The following is a 21,362-nucleotide window of genomic DNA, read 5'->3' on the forward strand; positions in this document are numbered from 1 at the left end:
TACACAACACAACGAATAATTTAATCAAAATGGTGCTTGGAGTGTCTGCAAGACGTCTTAGACGAAATGCTTGATGACGTACCCTTAGTGTTACACCAAATGCTCTACTACCAGCAGGATGGTGCTCCCCCACAATAAGGACGTCAAGTGCGCGAATAATACGTTTGGTGAACAGTGTATTGGACGAGGGGTCCAGTAGCTTGGCCACCACGATCCTCGGACCTGACACCAATGGATTTTTGGAGTGACTTGAAACGACTGGTATGCGCAAAAGAGATAAAACAGTGTAAACGCGTTACATGAAAGGATTGTTTTAGTGAAACTGTGATACAAAACGTTTATGTGTTGCGAAAACTAAAGCGAAAAACCTACGCTTCGCCGTGCTAGACTGTGCCTTCATCAGAACGGAGGACACTTTGAACACTTGCTTCGCAGTACGTAAACTTTGTAAGTAGGAACTTATAAATAAATAATTAATTGTGAATAAGGTGATTTCATTTCATACTTAATTTATTAATTTGTAAAAATAGGGTACAATGTTGTAAATTAATTGAAACCCTATTAATTATTACGTATTTTTGACGGTCCTAAGCCCGTAAAGTAGAAAGGAAAATCTGAAATCAACTGAAGAGTATTTTAAAATAGTTATTATGACTGGATAAAAAGGCTGGTACCCAGAGCCATAAAATTAAGAACTAGGCCACGCCCACTAGGTTTATTCCACTTGCACCTGTAGAACGTGCAAGACAAAATTGGTTTATTCCAATTTGTAGTGAAAAACCAAATTTAATAAAATCTTAGTGTACTTTCTTTATGGGAGTCTCTTGTTTATCTTAAATAATAGGTATTGTTCCCTACTTTTATCTCTGTGAATATGGCAAGAATGCAAAGTAACACGGTGTATAATGTGAGTTTACCTAATAAGCATTAATTGAATGACATTATTATAAAATATTATATTGTACAAAAATGTTATTTAATTCGTATATTTTTGGCATTAATTCGCTAACTTACTTTATATCAATGTACAGTGACAAAAATATACACAATTAAATGTACATTGGTGAAACGTCGGATTTTTTGACTGAATTTTTTACAATGATTTGATGAATCTATCATTTCCATTTTCACCCCGTATAGAATTATATTCCAAAATGCGAAGATTTAAAAATCGTGGCGCTTTCAAAAGTGTAGCCAAATTCTAAGATCTTAATCGTAATAGACAAGAAGTTAATGTCTATGCACATGCCAAAATCAGACTTATCATTTAATCATAAGGTACGAATTAGCCTGGCATTTAAAATGAATTTGTTTTTATAAGATTTTTGAGTTTAGTGAAAATGGAGTTTTATAATATTTTCTTATAGAAACAAATTCATTACACTAACCACAAGAATAACAAATTATGAAAATTGCATCAGATTTGGCTGTCAACTTTTAAGTTTAGGATATTTATTTAAACTTTTAGAACCTGCACTTGACCACTTACTGTGTGTAGTGCGATTTTGCATTGAACGTAGTGGCTAGCTAAATCTATGAAGATTTTAGTTCTTGAAAATATCCGCTAAGGACACTGTACAATCTATCATACATTTAATGACATTTTTACACAGTCGCTAGCGATGACATCATCATCATCTCAGCCATAGGACGTCCACTGCTGAACATAGGCTCCCCCAATGCTTTCCATGTTGCCTGGTTGGTAGCGGCCTGCGTCCAGCGCCTTCCTGCTACCTTTACGATGTCGTCGGTCCTTGTAGATGGATCGACGGCTAGCAATGACGTTTGATGTAAACTCGCACTAAGCCATACATTTTACGCCAAAGTTTCACAATGTTACTTACTTCACACAATCTTTTAAATATCTTTAAACTTACCAGCTGACAGCCACCCAACACTAATGCCCGTTTTCACTATCAATCTCTATTTTTAAGTGACCCCAATGAAAACAAAATTCCTGTTATGTGTTACTTAAAAATTGGGGAATGATGGTGAAAACGGGCTTTACCTTTTAAATCTTCAACACTTATTGGGCACTTTGGATCCGAACTCGTGCAATATATCGCACGCCATTTCGAGGTCATTTCGAGTGATGCCAAGAGCGCGCACGACTATTTCCTTTGGGTAACCCTCGCCGACCAAACGCGCTATGTAGTCCAGGTTTATGTTCTCGTAGGAGACATTGTCGCCGTACTTTCTGCCGTGCTTGTCGTGGGTTAGCGGGTTGAACTTTTTTGCTGGAAAGACGAGGTATAAGATTAGATATAAGAAGCTAGTCATCATCATCATCAGAACATTTATTCTCCACTGGAGGAGGACGACTCTGGGTGGAAGGGATGATGAAAATGATGAGAATAAATAGTGTCATAATGCAAATGTTAACCTAAGAAGTATGGAATGCAAAGGATTATTGATTGGAAGAATGAGGGTTTTCGCGTATGAAAAATCCACTAGATGGCAAGACGTAGATATGAGGTCTAACTGCCACGTGATTGGTAAATTTTGACATATCTGTCATTGTCATGTCAAAAATAACCAACCATGCAGCATTTAGACTTCACGTCTACGTATTGCCATCTAGCAGATTTTTCATACGCGAAAACCCTCATTACTGAGTTTTCTTGTCAAACTGGGAAGAGTAGAACAATCTTTTTCAATGTTGCTATTAAAGTTAAAATATGAAATTTTTACTTTAATTGATGATCTACAAGCTATGTGATAAAACTATATAAAATCACCTATCGACTCAAATATAAGAGAATCCTTTTTGCTAAGAATTGCCAAATAAACATTAGTGACTACAAAGAATACTTACGCCCAACAGCCAATTCGTTCTTCTCCACGCTGACATTCTCATACGGAGGATCTTTCGCATCCTCTGAAGGGAATTTGGGCATCGTCGTCGACTTCGTGGGCTGATGGTCCACACTCCCACTAGTGGTCGAAGGCAGCGACCTTTGCCGCGGCGGCGCGCGATTCTCAACCCTATCCCTATCGAAACTAGACCTATCCACCCGGTCAGGCCTTTCTGGGGGATGCCGCAACTCCACATTGTGTCTCTCACTCGAAGCATTCCTTTCTCCGAATATTCTGTCATTCGAAAATCGACTCTCGCTAGCTTGTATTCGTTCTAAGTTGATCCTATTTTCGGGTAACAGTAAATGCCTTTCTGGCCGGTCTAGTCTATCTGGGGTGACGAGTCTGCTATCTGAAACGCTAGGGGTGATCGCTTGCCTACATTCTAGATTGGCTAAGAGGTGTTCTGTTTTGCTAATGGTCCTGTTTTCTATGGGGTTAGGCAAGGGTCTGTATTCGGGGGTGTGTCTGTCAGTAGGTCTTTCTATGTGGTGGTTTCTGTCGGGTCGGTCGGTGGGTCGGTCCTCGGAGGGGTGTCTTTCGGGAGGCGGCGCGGGGAGGGGTCGGCTCCCCGATTGGGGGGTGCAGGCCCGACGGGGCTTTTCGAACGCTCGGGGGTCTGGTGGCACCTGAAAGTGAAACGAATTGTTATTTCGAAATATACTTTAGAGACAAATATACGAGTTCGTTCGTTCGTTTCAGCCAAATGACGTCCACTGCTGGACAAAGGCCTCCCCCAAGGTTTTCCACAAATATACGAGTACTTTATGCAAATACTTTCTCAATCATTCACAGATTTTTTTTTTAAATAAACAGGACGTCCACAACTGTTGAACATAGGCCTCCCCCCTATGATTTCCATATTGCTTGTAACGGCTCAGCACTTTCCTGCTACCCTTATGAGGTCATCTGTCCACCTTGAGGGTGGAGGTCCTATTGTCAACTATCATACTTATGCAGTCAAATAACTCATCACTCACTTCATGTCCTGTGTCAATGATTCAAATTCGGAGCATACTCAATACAAACAAAGAAACGATAATACATCTTTATCTATAAAATATTAGTGAAGATAACTCACTTCATGTCTCGTGTCGATGATCCCCGTAATGGTTTCCGTGGAGCCGGTGATGAAGGAAGTCAGTCGGTGCCTTGAATCCGGTTCGGGCTCTAACGACGACCGCCTCCTTGGTTCCGCTGTGGAGAATGGTATGTTTAAATCTTAGTTTTATGATATTTCCAACCTCTTTTATACTCTTCTTAAAAGTTCGTTGTGGGTTTCAAAACATAAAAATGCATAAAAGACATTTATTTTCTGCAAATAGTGTTTTAAAATCGTTCTTACGTCCCAGCCTTACTTTAACCCCACCACTGCTACGGGACGATAAATGGACCAGTGTGCTGAGAAGAAACGGCGCAAGAAACTCAGTCAGTCTAAGCTCTCTTCTCAACCTTCACTGGTTGGGTCTCATTGGAGGCCAAGCTGTACTTGGCTTTACTGGAGTTTCAGTGGTGGGAAAGAGACGTGGGATTAGCCCTGTAGCAAACTGCGTTAGCACAGTTTGGAGCCCTCAATAGATTTCTTGGGTACCTTGGGCTGTGATGTCTTGTGGTTGGGCCTGGAGTTCCCCATAAGCGTTTTCCCATTGCTTTATCAACTTACATTGTAACTTACGCTGTAATATCCTGCCTGCAAACTAGACGCAGCCAGTTTCTTGCTTGGGGGAAGGGGGGGGGGCTCACAGATCCCCCAAAATTCGCATTCCAGTCACTTACATTGTATGGTATGTGCTGTGATATCCTGCACGCTAGAAGCAGCTAGTATCGCCGGCTCAGCCGGGGACAGATTCTTCCTTGGGGGCAGAGGGGGGGCTCGCAGCTCCCCATAGTCGCATTCTAATGGGTCGCAGTCCCATAATAACTTACATTGTATAGTATGTGCCGTAATATCCTGCACGCTCGAAGCCGCCAGTATCGCCGGTTTAGCCGGCGACAGACTCTTCCTTGGACTTCCTAGGGGACATCTCCCCATAGGCGTTCTCATGGCTTTAGCAACTTACATTGTATAGTATGCGCCGTAATATCCTGCACGCTAGAAGCCGCCAGTATCACCGGCTCAGCCGGGTATAGACTCTTCCTTGGGGGCAAAGGGGGGGCTCGTAGCTTCCTATAGGCGTTCTCATGGGGCGCAGTCCTATAGTCACTTACATTGTATAGTATGTGCCGTAATATCCTGCCTGCAAACTAGACGCAGCCAATTTCTTCCTTGTAGGCAAGGCAAGGGGGGCTCACAGTTTCCCAAAATTTACAGTCTAGTCACTTACATTGTATGGTATGTGCTGTGATATCCTGCACGCTCGAAGCAGCTAGTATTGCCGGTTCAGCCGGGGAAAGACTCTTCCTTGGGGGCAGAGGGGGGGCTCGTAGCTCCCCATAGGCGTTCTCATAGCTTTATTATCTTACATTGTATAGTATGCGTTGTAATATCCTGCTTACACACTCGACGCAGCCAGTTTCCTCCTTGTAGGCAAGGGGGGGCTAACAGTCTCCCAAAATTTACAGTCTAGTCACTTACATTGTACAGTATGCGCTGTAATATCCTGCACGCTAGAAGCAATAGGGGCTTTTCCTTGGGGACAGAGGGGGGGCACCACAGCCCCCCTAGTTTCACACCCCTGTTAACTAGTAACTTACATTGTATAGTATGTGCCGTAATATCCTGCACGCTCGAAGCAGCCAGTATCGCCGGCTCAGCCGGGGATAGACTCTTCCTAGGGGGAAGAGGGGGGGGCTCGCAGCTCCCCATTCGCATTCTCATGGGGCGCAGACCTATAATAGCTTACATTGTATAGTATGTGCTGTGATATTCTGCCTGCAAACTAGACGCAGCCTTTTTTCTTCCTTGGGAGAAGGGGGGGGGGGGGGGGGGCAGTCCCATAATAACTTACATTGTATGGTATGTGCTGTAATATCCTGCACGCTCGAAGCCGCCAGTATCGCCGGCTCAGCCGGGGACAGACTCTTTCTAGGGGGCAGAGGGGGGGCTCGCAACTACCCATATGCGTTCTCATGTATCTTACTTAGTCCCATGTTGACTAGTAACCACGCGTTCTCATGTGGCGCAGACCTCTATCAACTTACATTGTACGGTATGTGCTGTAATATCCTGCACACTCGAAGCAGCTAGTATCGCCGGCTCAGCCGGGGATAGACTCTTCCTAGGCGGCAGAGGGGGGGCTCGTAACTCCCCATAGGCATTCTCATGGGGCGTAGGGGCGGGGGCCCGACGGGCAGCGAGTGGGGAGTGTCGTGGTGACGCGGCTGGGGATCGAACAGACGGCCTGAGACCATCTATTGTTGACGTCGCCGCGTTGAATTCTGCCCAGTCCTAAAAAGCATTAAAAAAAACTCATAAAACTCATTTATTTCTGTAATAGGCTTAAAAAAAGCACTTTTACACGTCCCAGTATTAACCCTACCACTGCTTCAGGACAATAAATGGGCCAGTGCTGAGAAGCAGCGCAAGAAACTCAGTCACTATTGTCAGCGAGATATTTTGTAAAATTTATACCAGTGATACCTAGTGGTGGAAGTGATAGACAGGGGCAGATAGTGATTGAAGATTTGCAAGCACGTTTTGATATTCTTTTTTTTTATCTACAACGAAGAAGCTCATGGCCTGTATCTCACCTGATGGTAAGTGATGATCAGACCGAAGGTGGAAGCGAGCTTCTCCCGGAATCCTCAACCACAGAGGAACTGGCTATCTTACCTCTAACTGCCGGAACACAACAATGCTGTTAACATTGGCGACAGACTTAGGTAAGATTCTAATAAGCAAATGAATGAATAATTTTGATCCTTATGAAAATGATTGCAAATAGCCCCTAGAAATAGCCCCTCTAAATAAATAACTAGAAACCACTGGTTTGTACTGGTTAGCTAACAATGTGTTTCAATTATAGTTACAACAAAAATGTAGCCGTATTTAGTGTATAAAAAAGATGCAACCTACCTTTGTATTCTGAAGAGATGCGCCACTATAGTGCATTTCAACACACAGTAAACCATGCATAGTATGTTGATATAGGCATTGAAAATCTGTTTCAACATGCACGTATAGGCATAAAGTTAATTTTTACATTGAATTTAACTGTAAATAAAGGCAATAAGGTCTAAATTTAGTGGCCATAGTATTGCCATTATCTTATGTAAGATGTAACTAATATTATAATATGTAATGTATATGTATCTAAAATGTATCTTTGAATTGAATTTTGAGCATTGTATCAAAACGCATGATTTAGATCTATAATTTGGTCTAGGCAAATCTATATTATCAAAAACAAAAATTAATTTCAGAAGTTAAATAATTGCCTTTCATTCATAATAAATTCCTTGTCCTTTTCTTACAAATCTCATTAAAAAACCACAATAAAACAGCCACAAAGAAAAAAAACACAAAAGCACATATCACCAAGCGTATAATTGTCAACATTAAAAAACTTACAAATAAATAATGAACGAAGTCGGCAAAAATAATAATAATGCAAATAATAAATCTAAGCGTAGACAATACTTAACTTAATACAACTTAACTTTAGTTTTGTAAAGTCACAATTAATACTATTGCATTACTAAGTACGGTTTGTGTTACAAGTAGGTAAGGGACACACTTTACCCATAGACCATAGATAATAAAACAATTGAGTTTAGTCAATTTTCGACTCTATTTACGTGCAATAAACATCATAATAATATTACTTTGTAGCGTTATATTATGACGTCTCATTTTACTTAATACTCGTATGTCAATAATATTAATTGAAAGGCCATTTTGTAAAGACAGCCGCTTGCTAGTCACTTTTGACATATCTGATCGGTATGACCGAAGCGATTTCGAAAATAATGTCTAGAGGGGCATCAATTTATATTGAGAAGCTAAATCATTGTCTGAGATTTCATGTAGGTCTCTGGCAAAAACTATTAAGGATTTAAATAACTCCAATTTTTTGGCATTTAAAACCATGTGTGACCCTATACCTACTTGTAAATGTTCAATATATTTCAATTTAATATTATTTTGTATAAATTAAACCTATCATTTCATTAATAACCTAATACTACTGTTTAGAACGAGACTATTTTGAAATATAAACTAGAAAATAAATATAAATTTTCAGTCAATCATATTCGTCAAATATTATACAAATAAATCTACAAGACTGAATTAAATTGAATTAAGTCTTCGAAATTGTAAAAAAAACCGTTTAATTTCCTATTTTACTTTGAACTAAAATTATTACGATATTATTACTGTTAAATAAATAATAATATTTACAATTTAAGTAACAAAAGTTGATGTGAAAAAGAAACAAACTGAAAACCTATGGAAGTAAAAAATAATTATACTACTTAAATTATAGAATTTGTTTAACTTGTAGAAATTTTTGTGCGTAAATAAGAATATAATCTTTGAATGGTTTATTCATTTTAATTTGTGATGATGAAACACGATAAATCCACATAAAGGCGTTAAGAAGAAAATGAAAATAACAAATAAAGAATAATTATAGGATACTTCTTATGTAAAAAGCTTTGTTTAAAAACATATAAATTAATTCGAATGGAAGAGATCACTCAAAAACCATTATATTTTACAAAATACAATTTTATATGTTGATTAGAATTTGATAACAGATTTTTTTATTATAAGTACATTTAGCCATTCAAAAGTGGGCCCTAAATATCAATATAATAAAACACATTGTTATTATAATGTTCAAATATTACAATGTATTTCTGTATTGTCATATTTAATACTTTATTTGCCGTTTTAAATTAATTTTCTCGGTTTAGAATTCATTCAAACAAAATTAAATATTAAATAAGCCAGCATACAAAACAAAACTAAATAAAAACAAAACGTAAGTCCTTTGTTTTGGATAACGGTTGTAACAACATCAAACATAAAAATAACTCAAAGCAAAAACGTATATACAGTCAAAAGCATAAACTCAAAAAGTTAAATATTCAAATATTTGAGATTTTAAGGCGAGCAGATTATTCAAAATAACAAATAAAAATGTCCAAACTAATTTCTATCAATTTAAATTCTTTCAACATTCAGCTCATTTTGAAATTCATATAGATATATTGCTGTTGACTGTACCAACACAAAATAAGGAATTTGTATCACACAATGTTATGTAGTGCAGTCATGATCTATAACATAGGACCCATTTTCTATCTTAAAACCAATGCCATAAGATCGAAATCAGATCTGAGAGCAGTTAAAACTTTCATATTAGCCCTTATGGTCATAAGTCTGCACTACGATAGTCAACTTTAATGGGCCATAAATAAGGTTTTATATCGGTCCTTGTTGTGACGCCATAAGATCGAAATTAGATTTGAGAACATTTGAAACCGGACTTTAACCTCGTAAGCCCGGATGTGCCTCAGAAGGAACTGAAACTTTGTAGTCAGTAACGCCGAGACATTTTCGGAGGTGATTTCGAAGTATCGCCGGATGTGCCTTCAGAGGAACTAAAACTTTAGCGATAAATTTAAGTTCAAAAATTCGCGCCAATCGAAAAAAAAGAGTGATAGTCTATGGCTTAAAGTATTCAAAATCAGGTATCCGAACTTATTTATAAAAAAAACAAAATGTCACTGTCAAATTATCATTTTTCTTTGACAAGGTGGTTCGTCCGAGAAGACATGATGTGCCATTAATTTTTTTTCTTCGCGTAAACGTAGTTTAATTGCAAAACTGACCAGTATAATTTAAGTTAAAATACAGCTAAACAAGCAAAAAAAATATTTTTCTCAATTTGAAGTAGTTTTGTAAGATTTTTTTTCGTTTGAAAATAATAGTTCTTTGCAAGGAACATTCGGTCTTGATGGTGAAAGTTTTATTTTTGTATATTTTTTCTATTGAGATGGGATTGAGTATTGGACTTTTAAAATTATGATATGATTGAGAAAATTTACCATGAGAATGTTCTGATTTTTATTTTAGTAAATATTATAATTAACATGAATATTCACTTTACTTCTTGTACATTCTAAACTATCATTATTGTATGTTATAAAACCGATAGTACTTTTAAAAGTACTAATTATGAAACATTAAATAAAATTAAAACCGTTGTTCCTTTTCAGTTACATTTATTAATATCATTATTGTATCTTTATGTAGTATTAATTTATTAAGAAGGTTACATTTATGTTTTACTTTAAAGTATAAAATACAATTTATTTACTTTTCCTTTTTATAGTCTGTAATACCGAATGTTCTTTTAAGAGAAAACATTTTTTTATTATTTTTCACCTAAAATAAGCTCTATGCACTATTATATAGGGCCCCTGAAAATATGAATGCAAAAGAAAATCTCTAACATAAAATTTTTTTTACTCGAAGTGCTCGGCGTTTACTACTACAAATTATTCGTTCTTCTGAAAGCACATTCGGCGATACTTAGAAGTCGACAAAATTTACTCTTCGGTCTTACGAGGTTAAACAGGGTGTCCTAAAATTAGCACTTCACTGACATTGAAGGTAGCTGGGCCTATGAGGCATTGAACAAGCCTAATATTATCCATAGAAAAGTTTCATAAGTTTTGAGATATGACCAATTTTAGTTCTCAATGTCCAAAGAATAGTATAATAAGTATGAATATACTAATATCCGTTAAGCTAGCACCCATAACACAAGCAAGTTGCTTACTTTGGGGCTACATGGCGCTGTATAAAATTGTCCAAAGATTTTTTATTATTATAGAAAAGTTTGATGAATTTTGATATTATTTTGAGAAATATTAGTTATTTTAAAAATAGGATATAATAGACTTGTTTGATGCGTCTTAGCTCATCTACCTCTGGTGTCAGTCAGTGTGACGTTATAATTTTGGGACAGCCTGTATTAAAGTTCTTATAGTTATAATATTGCTCGATATTCTACCTTAATGGGTCTAATTACAGTTCACAACTGCTAAAAGAGTCTCACACAATATACCGAAGGAACGTGATCGGTATGACACAAGATAAAAACTAGATATGAGAGCAATTAAACGCAACTTGACACATTAGCCTTCATGGTCAGAAGTTTGCTCTAAGATAGTCAACCTTAATGGGTCTTATATTACGGTTCACAACTGCACAAAGAGTCATACAAAATAGCGAAGGAATGTGACCGTTGTGACTGCGTCATACAATAGCGTCAATAAATGATTCCGTGCAAACTAAGCATGCGGTGACTTTCTCTGGTGCCTCTGGAAAACAAACAACACACTTTAAAGGATGGGCTACATGCATTGGTCGCTTGACGTCTTATTTACATTATAGGACTATAAAAGGGGTTTGGATATCACTAGTATTTGGTAAAACGTGTATTTACTATACCAGATAGAGAAAGCATTCTACGTGCGTCTCTTTCTACGTGCTACGAACTGTCAAAATAGCTCTTAGGGCTGATTTTTCAATCGTCTGACAACTTTTAACTGAAGAATAAAATTGGCATTTTGACATTGTTCCTATACTGAAACTGTCAATGTGCCAAACTTACTCTTCAGTTAAAAGTTAACCAGCGTATGAAAAATCAGCCTAAGGGCTGTATCAATGAGGTATTTGATATCACCAGTTGGCGCTACTTTATTTGTCACTGGCAAGTGACAGGATCTTATTTGCCAGTGGCTGAAGCTGTAAGATGACTATTTGCAGTCACCAGTTGGCGCCACTATAGAGTAAGGTCTTGTCAATTGTTAGTGGCGCCAATTAGTTAGTCTGTTTTCAAACTTTATAGCAAACTAACGAAAAAGAACCAAATTTTCATAGATAATTTAAAATTGACATTAGTCTGTGAATAGTCAGTCCAGTTTAAGATACTTTTAGTCAACAATTTTTCTGTAGATCTGACCGATAGATGATAAAAAATATTGACAGAAAAAAGTAAATAAGTTTCAAGCGACCATGACAAATGAAGGCAAAATACAAATGATAAAAGCATTTTGAAACACCCAAAAACTGGCAACACAAAAACAATACATGCCACACGCAGCGGGCATAAAATGCAAACCATGCTTCGTTGAAAACTATTTCATTATCTAAGTAGTAAAAATTAAATTAGTTTTAAAGAAGTCATCAGGTCATTTAGTCCACTGCAGGAGCCTCTCTTTTTACTACGGGAATATTCCCACCTCTCGTTCCCACCACTGCAACTCCTGTGTAGCCAGGATCTACAGCTTGACCGCCAATAACCCAACCAGTGAAGGTCAAGTTTGTCCCGGGGGAAAGTTAAACTGTCATTGGACCCGCAACGAAATTAATTACTAGATGCAAATGGGGGATTTGGCCAGACGGGTTAGGGAGCCCGTGAATTATGTTTAAAATAATAGTAGGCAATATTAAACTTCTATATTTTTGTCTATGAAACCTACTGTATCTAAGAATAATACCTTAATTGAAAATGAACTCTGCTCTAAAGAATATAAGCGTCAAATTACCTCAGCATCGTCGATGTCATCAGTCAGGCCGTTGAAGGTAGTGTTTCTAGAAGACCACCCGTTTGAATTGCTGGAAATTGTCACTTCTGCACCTGAAAACGCAGTTGGAAAAGTTCTGTCACTCGAAATTGCAAAATGGTCTTTAAAATTAGGATCATAGAGTTCAATTTCGGAACTCATCATCATCTACTTTGCTTCATGCTGGTAACAAAATAATTACATAGACCCGTCACATAAGTCCAATTACAACCCTTTCGCGATTGAAAAATCCGCCAGATGGCAATACGTAAACGCGAGGTCCAAATGCTGCATGATTGGTTATTTTTGACATGACATTGACAGATATGTCAAAATCCACCAATCACGCAGCAGTCAGACCCTACATCCACGTCCCGCCATCTGGCGGATTTTTCAATCGCGAAAACCCTCATTAAATTTATGGTTAAATTGTACAAACGGCTTCATAATACCAGAATAAATACAAATGAGTAGGTCATCTTCATAGAAACACACCGAGCGCGGTTTGTATGTGAGCGCGCGTCAATACGTTTGCGCTCGGGCGTTTCTATGAAGATGACCTACTCATTTGTATTTACTCTGATAATACAGTCGTTGTAAGTGCCATATTATTAGTACAAACGTGTTTCTCTCGTATCACTCTGTCCCATATATTGCCGATATAATTTGAACCTTATAAACTTAGTATAAGGTCGAAAACTGATAAAAAAATACATAATGTCACTTACTTGATCCATTGCACCCTGAAGACCCAGAGGATCCGGACGAGTTTGACGATACGGCTTTGACTGCAGTCTTCGTGTTTCTGAAACGAACAAAGTACAAATTAATATAATAATAAATATCCTTGGACATTTTACACTGCGCCGTTAGTCCCAAACTAAGCAAAGCTTGTACTATGGGTACTAGACAACGGATATAAACATACTTAAATACTTTTTTTTGTAAATACATACATACTATACATAGAAAACACCCAGACCCGTCACAGAAATTAAAATTCATCATTTCAATTTCTGCCCGGCCGGGAATCGAACCCGGGACCTCTCGGCATAGTAGTCCGTTCTGAAACACTACACCAAACGGCCGACATATGAGTAATATGATTGAGTGTAATGTCGTCCATTTCTAGATAAAGACATGCAATTCATTTGACGATTTGCAAGAACTAATTTAATTAGTCTAAACCAGTGTTTTTCAACCTGTGGGTCGCGACCCCCTGGGGGGTCGCCAAGCCTCTATAAAAAAACAGTAAAGTTTAAAGATAGATTTATTCGAAATCCAATTATGCAAATGCATAAATGTTGTAGTTATGTATTTAAATATTCGATTCCTACAACATATTTGAAACATCATAAATGACATGAAAAAAAAAGCGAGCGGTCGGGGGGTCGCAATACATTTTTTCATACTAGGGGGTCGCGTCATGAAAAAGGTTGAAAAACACTGGTCTAAACAAATAAAGAAAATTTTGATTTTGATTTTGAAAGGCCTCCCCCAAGGATTTCCACAATGACCGTTCCTGCGCTGCTCGCATCTAGGTGTTTCCCGCAACCTTCACGACATCATCGGTCCACCTAGGGAACCTGGAGTCGTATGATGATGGTGATGATGAAGACTTACTTAGCGTCCTGCGGCGGCGGACGAGGCGGCACAAAGGCGTCAACCACAACTTGCTCTGTGCCCTTTATCTCCGCTCGGCAGAACGGGCAGCCCTGGCCTTCAGAGTCCTGTAAAATATGAAATAGGGTCAATCTATTAAATGCAAAGACAGAAGTGCTTTTAAAATAAATGAGGACAATTGTTTTTAAGCTTAACAGGTATGACAGGATCTTACTCTACAGTAGTGCCATCCTGGTGAGTGCAAAATGCGATAGTCATCCTAGCACTTCAGGGCTCACCAGTTGGTGTCACTTTCTTGGTAATTAACAAGTTCTTAGCGATACCCGGTCAAGTTAACTGCGCACTTCGCTGGAATGCCTCAGCATTCACCCACACACCTCCCCGCATTCGCCCCGTCCGTACCAGAGCGTCGATGTGACGTCACGGCAGCCAGGTGCGCAGTTAATTTGACCGGATTGTACTCGTAAACTATGCCACTTACAATCTGCCAAGCGGTGAGACAGGGAGTGCACAGCAAATGCCCGCACGGCTCTATTCTGATGTCCTTGTCGTTCTCTGCGCAGATTTTGCACAGCTGGAACGTGCTACCTGTAATTTGAGATACAGAAATTATAAATAAATATAACACACTTTATTATTATTGTACTACCAGCAACAGTGTTAACAACCCACCCATTGACGATCATGTCGTCTCGTTCTATCGCAAAGAATCACCATTTCATGAGAGCGAGAGCAAAAATGGAAATGGATAGTTGTATGTCGTCGATAGTATACCACACAAAATAGTAATAATTATTTTTCGTTAATTAAAAAAATACTAATTTGTGGAATACAAAAATATCTAATCGTTACTTTTAACATGTTATCTGTGTTTGTACAAAACACAGTACTTCAATTTAGCGCATAACTGATACAAGCAAGATACAATCCTGAAGCACATCCAGGGGCGTAGTGTGAGTCTACGTCAAACGCATTCGATGAAGATTGTAGTTTCTTGAAAGTTTCCGCTAGGGGCGCTGTACAATCCGTCATACATTTAATGTCATTTTTTTACGCAGTCACTTGTGAAGACCTTTGATGTAGTTATGCGCTAGATGTATACAATTAAACGAAGTTCCCCAACAGATTTTGAACTTTATTTCTTTGGAATAAGGTTTAAGGTTACAAACCCATTTCGCAATACAGCTCGTACTGCTCCTGAGTGACTGTGATATGATCCTCCGCCGGCGATATGATCGCGCTGCTGAGGTCCGGGTTCACATCCCGCCCGTCCGGATACAGGTAGCTGGAAATTATTAAGGTGTATATTGATACACTTCTTAACTGAATACAATCTTCTTAAATAATGCCGTAATTTGCATACCCACTAGAACGGGGGAACCAGTAGTGGTTATGTGAGGCTCCCTGCCAGATGGGTAGTGTCTACTCACCAGGACCGGACCGTGGGTCTAGGGTGTTCTGGGATAATACTACTTAAGGACCCACCTAATTTTACTCAAATTATAGAAAACAATTATTTGACTTGAGTAAGCTGGGGGCCCCTTGAATCCACGGGGCCCTGGGCTAATGCCCAAAAAGCCAAATGTTAAATCCGGCCCTGCTACTCACTAATACCTGACAGTGTTCTCCAAAGTCAATGGGGGCGGATCTGTGAGTTATCAACCGAGCTAAACGGTGCGGTCTAGACATTCTTTTTGTTTATGCCCTGCTGACAAATCCTTAATTATTACTGAATTAATGGAAAAAACTAATAGAAAATTTATATTTACTCCGACAATGTAACCTTCGAGAGATGGATAATAGTGGTTCGACTTTTGTTTCTCGCTCATTGAATTAACATAAACACACTCAACAATATTGCACAAATGTATGTTTATTCATGTCACATCTGCATAAGATATCTGCATCGCAATCCGATGCTGATTCATAACTGTGTACAAGTATAATGTATAAGTATGTGTGTCCATTTATGGCCCAATTGCGAGGTTAGCTTACCTGAGTCATGGGGCAATAATGGGCAGCGAGAAATGTGTAGCATTTGGTTTGAAGCTACAAGATAATACGTTAAATAATTATGTAAAATGTGTGCAATTGTTTATACTTGATCAAACAAAAATAATTGCTCTGCTCAAATGAAACCATTTTTTCGAAGGGACAAAGTTCAATTATTTAAAAATCCATTCCATACAAATTATCATCAGCGATTAGTATGGGGATGGCAATTATTTTTTGTGTAGGAAAAGTAGTCGTATTTGAGTAGTTGAATCCACCCTATTTGTTTGATCAACTAAAAACACCCTGTATACTTTTATGTAGAACACAGGACAACTCACACTCTGTATGTCAATGTCGTAAAAGGCGACAAAAGAGCTAAGGCACAATATGCACACACAGGAATGATTTCAATCCGTCTGGCCAATGTGGTCATGATTTCTCTGCCAAGAGCGAAAGGACTGACATGAACATTGAACATAAAGAAATTATACTCACAATCCCTCTCTGTAGCCATCAAGGAGTGCTTGCACCAGGCTCTTGTTCTGAGGTATCGTCTGCAGGATTTCCCCGTCGACTGTGACGTAGCCTATCGCCCACTGGCGGAGTCTTGTACATGATGATGATGATGATGTTGGAAGTATACTCACAATCCCTCTCTGTAGCCATCAAGGAGTGCTTGCACCAGGCTCTTGTTCTGAGGTATCGTCTGCAGGATTTCCCCGTCGACTGTGACGTAGCCTATCGCCCACTGGCGGAGTCTTGTACATGATGATGATGATGATGTTGGAAGTATACTCACAATCCCTCTCTGTAGCCATCAAGGAGTGCTTGCACCAGGCTCTTGTTCTGAGGTATCGTCTGCAGGATTTCCCCGTCGACTGTGACGTAGCCTATCGCCCACTGGCGGAGTCTTGTACATGATGATGATGATGATGTTGGAAGTATACTCACAATCCCTCTCTGTAGCCATCAAGGAGTGCTTGCACCAGGCTCTTGTTCTGAGGTATCGTCTGCAGGATTTCCCCGTCGACTGTGACGTAGCCTATCGCCCACTGGCGGAGTCTTGTACATGATGATGATGATGATGTTGGAAGTATACTCACAATCCCTCTCTGTAGCCATCAAGGAGTGCTTGCACCAGGCTCTTGTTCTGAGGTATCGTCTGCAGGATCTAACCGTCGACTATGACGTAGCCTATCGCCCACTGGCCGAGTCTTGTAATGATGATGATGATGATGATGACTGATGGAAGTATACTCACAATCCCTCTCTGTAGCCATCAAGGAGTGCTTGCACCAGGCTCTTGTTCTGAGGTATCGTCTGCAGGATTTCCCCGTCGACTGTGACGTAGCCTATCGCCCACTGGCGGAGTCTTGTACATGATGATGATGATGATGTTGGAAGTATACTCACAATCCCTCTCTGTAGCCATCAAGGAGTGCTTGCACCAGGCTCTTGTTCTGAGGTATCGTCTGCAGGATTTCCCCGTCGACTGTGACGTAGCCTATCGCCCACTGGCCGAGTCTTGTAATGATGATGATGATGATGATGACTGATGGAAGTATACTCACAATCCCTCTCTGTAGCCATCAAGGAGTGCTTGCACCAGGCTCTTGTTCTGAGGTATCGTCTGCAGGATTTCCCCGTCGACTGTGACGTAGCCTATCGCCCATTGGCCGAGTCTTGTACATGATAACCTATAAACAAAAAACAACTATAAAACTGGCACACATTATACACTTATAGAGCAAGAAATCTGGCTCTTGTTCCCACCGCTGTTAGGACCTATGGTGACCGCTGGACTGCCGTAAAAACCCTACCAGCGAAAGTCAAGTTCAGGAGGAAATTAACAGTCAATGAATCCGCAACCACTTCATTATTTTTTTAATGTCTCAATACATTATGGAAAACCCGCTCTTGATGAAGTGGGCTGCAACTATAAATTGACATTAAGCAGTTTCACCCGTTCACGACTCAATTCCGAAATGAGAAAATACTGTGTTAGACGCTTGCGGCTGTATATTTGTATTTAATAAAGACCAACGATAGACTGATCGTGATTGTAGTAGGTTGCGGGAAGCACCTGGATGAGGACAGTGCAGGACCGGTCGTTATGGAAATTCTTATGGGAGGCTTTTCTCCAGCAGTGGATGTCCTTTAGCTGAAATGAAGACTCACCTAAACACATAGCTTCCAGCCTTATTGATGTACTTCTGCAGCCGCGCCTTGACCTCGTCGTACGTCAGGAACGCCACGTAGCCGGGGTGCGTGACCGCGAGCAGCTGCCAGTTCCTCAGCAGCGTGCTCCAGGGTTGGAATAGCCTGGAATTTTAATGAAATTCCTTTCATGGAATATTTACAATTGTCTGCAATTTTAATGGAATATTTGGAATTTTCTGAAACTTCCATGGAACACTTTCCTGTTATTTACATCATGCAATTTTTAGAATAGCTTTGTTTATTTGACTGCTGTGGATAAAAAGTGTAGCTCTGCAATTGAAAAATTGTTACGGCAATACAAATCACTGTTTTGGCTATCATTATGATTATGTGACGGTATATTCTTAGTTTACAGACTCTCATATTAAAAACAGTCGTGACAATAGTTTCAAAATCAGGCCCCTGGTGCGAGTTCAGGAAAGGTAATATGTACCAGGTACCTAGATATCTCTACCATACCACTTCTACTAACCTTGAGACAGGTATATTTCTCTAACAGTAACATACAGCACTTACCTCGTGAACACATCAAACTCAAAGTTCGATATGAAGTCGTTGCAGGTGAGGTCTATGGTGGTCTTGAGGGCCATCGTCTCCAGACCCGACGATATGGGGTGCACGTTGTTCAACTCCTCGCGAAAGATCTTCCATGGCACCAGGGTACTGTGGACAATGAGGATAATGTTAATAAATGAAGAAATATACGGGACTATTCCCACAGCTGCAACTCCTGTGAAGCCAGGATCTACGCCAATAAAAACCCAACCACCAGTGAAGGTCAAGCTCGCTTCCACCTTCGGCCTGATTATCACTTACCATCAGGTGAGATACAGGCCAAGAGCTTTCCCGTTGGGGATAAAAAAAATCTTTAATTGGCCCCGCAACGAAATTATTCAGAACAATTAATGGAGAAAGATAAATTGATGCTCTTTTTTAAACACTATAACAGACTTTAGAGGTGAAAGTAGCCCAATTAGGTATCAGATTGACCACTCGAGGAATCGACCAGTTCGATTCCGTCGCGTTTTATATGCAAGTTGTCCTGATTGACACTTAATTACTAATATTTTTTAATTAATTCGTCAAAGGCAGAGGCACAAAATGACGTCATTAAATACTAATAGACATGTCCGAGCCAAGACTCGGCAGAATCAGCCACAACAGCACAACTTAAATGTTGTACATTAAAAGAAGTACAGGGAATGGTTAAAATAATGAAAGTTTATACCAAGTAGTAAGGTACCAAGAAGAGAGCGTGTGCTGTCATGAGCTAGGGTGCAGGATTCGGCAAGTCCAGAAGTGTCCCTTCCGAGAAATGCACCTTAAGAGTCGAGTGCTCTTCCCTCTTCTTCCTGGCGTTTCTAACTGGCCTAGACTATAAGGCGCGTGTATTTTCCAACAATTATAAAAAAAATCTTCAGCTTTATCCAGCAAAGATCTAAAAGACCAACTCTCCTGGCGTTTCTAACTGGCTTAAGCCCTAGGCGCGTGTATTTTGCAATTACCGGAATTAATATCCCAATATCAGAGGGGCCGGCTGCCCGTGACAGCAGACAGACAAACAAATTGCCCGAGCCGGCCACGCTGATTTAATGAGCTGGGGTGCAGAATTCGGCAAGTCCGGTCAACTCAATTTTTTGTTGGAAAATCGCACCTAATTCTAATGAAATAAGACACCAGTGTTAAAGTTACGTGCCGTCATCTGTAGGTACTGCATACGGTCTTTCAAATTATAAGCCACTGATTTACATCACAATCAAGTTTATTCTACCAGTTAGCCTTTGGACCAAACAATAAAAATTGGCTGGAGCACACAACTAAAAGTAAGTAGGTACGCCACATTTTGTGAATATTACCATAGCCCTATGACTATTCAAAACCAAGATAACTACGTTAAAATACGTAGTTATCTTGGCAGTGTTTTACGCCCGTACTTATTTACAAACATTACTATGAGGTCTCTCAGTGCGCGTGGACGCACAGGGTGACACAGGAACCAATCACAGAGCTCAATTCAACGATGTGCGTTCGATTTGCTGCCTCACTTAAGCAAGCATCGTTTGTGAATACGGGCGTTAGTCTGCAACCCGCATTAAGATTTGCACTTTGAAAGGAAACCAAAGAAAGTAGGTTATTAAATTTTTATCATGTAATTACGGTATCAACTGAAATCGCCGTGTATCCCGTTTCCGCGAAACTGGGTTAATGTGGAGGATGGGACGGCTGATCCCATTGTCGGAATTAAATTTTCATTTCCACTTTCAGTTTGTATAGGCGACAGCATATCAGAGTACACATTTTTGCTGCAAACTCAACCCTATTGGAATTACATAAGATAGATCAAAACAGTGTTAGCTTGATGTGCTCTCGTCTGTGCAGACATGTCATGGTATTATGCCGTTGTAATACGTTCGAGTTTACAACTAAAACGAATAGTCTGAAGATTCTGATGACTGTACATTGAGGACTTTCATTTCCAGTTACAGACTGTATGTTTGTTGAGGATATTAGGTTTAGTTGTTGATTATCATCATTATCATTCTACTGCCGTCATAAGCCTCTTTTTCTTCTTCTTCTTCCTCTCTACTGATGAGCCCGATCCTTGTCTATGTTTTTCCACCATGGAAATGCCAGAACTTCTATCTTGTATGTTCTGCTGACCCAGATAACCTCGATTCTTGGCTATTTTCTTCTAGCATGAGTAAAATTTAGTACACTTTCCTTACTAGGACTCGGTCTTCAGATAAATATTAATTCTAGAACTTCTCATGATCAGCTATCAGTTCTTTTGCAGTTAAAATTATTAGAGAATGATATAATTTCAAGTAAACCTAATTTGTTGAGATCATCTGGCAACAAAACCTAGTAACTTGGGATAGAAAGAGTCTAACACTAACAATGCTGACGTTAATACCAATAACATCAAAATGGCTGACAAAACCAACATGGCGGGCTGACTCGACTGCTTTTAATATTGCTGATTCAATGTGGACTGTGTTCAAACAGTGCCGAAGTTAAACCAACGAATTAGGGCTTGTCTGTGTCTGTTATACAGGGTGTCGCTTTAAGTATGAATCAAAAAAAAAAAAATATTGATTGTATTATTCAAATGCAACAACTTTCCTACAGAAACAACGTCTAAA

At 39.4% G+C, this 21,362-nt stretch overlaps 1 protein-coding gene across 1 annotated transcript in view; it reads right to left on the minus strand.

The window, feature by feature from the left end:
* Nucleotides 1-907: 907 nt before the first annotated feature.
* Nucleotides 908-21,362, minus strand: part of LOC135084468 (E3 ubiquitin-protein ligase CBL-B-B) — a 109,146-nt gene continuing 88,691 nt past the window's right edge. Inside the window, exons 2-13 of the mRNA XM_063979247.1 lie at nt 18,736-18,882; nt 18,178-18,321; nt 17,571-17,696; nt 15,174-15,289; nt 14,486-14,592; nt 14,005-14,111; nt 13,110-13,186; nt 12,364-12,455; nt 5,998-6,244; nt 3,938-4,053; nt 2,816-3,485; nt 908-2,237 (exon numbers count right to left, since the gene is read on the minus strand). Of these exons, the coding sequence (XP_063835317.1) occupies nt 2,020-2,237; nt 2,816-3,485; nt 3,938-4,053; nt 5,998-6,244; nt 12,364-12,455; nt 13,110-13,186; nt 14,005-14,111; nt 14,486-14,592; nt 15,174-15,289; nt 17,571-17,696; nt 18,178-18,321; nt 18,736-18,882 (2,167 nt within the window). The 3' untranslated portion in view covers nt 908-2,019. The remainder of the gene's footprint in view (nt 2,238-2,815; nt 3,486-3,937; nt 4,054-5,997; nt 6,245-12,363; nt 12,456-13,109; nt 13,187-14,004; nt 14,112-14,485; nt 14,593-15,173; nt 15,290-17,570; nt 17,697-18,177; nt 18,322-18,735; nt 18,883-21,362) is intronic.

This window comes from Ostrinia nubilalis, chromosome 26 (genome assembly GCF_963855985.1).
Source record: "Ostrinia nubilalis chromosome 26, ilOstNubi1.1, whole genome shotgun sequence".
In the NCBI taxonomy this organism is placed as follows: domain Eukaryota; kingdom Metazoa; phylum Arthropoda; class Insecta; order Lepidoptera; family Crambidae; genus Ostrinia; species Ostrinia nubilalis.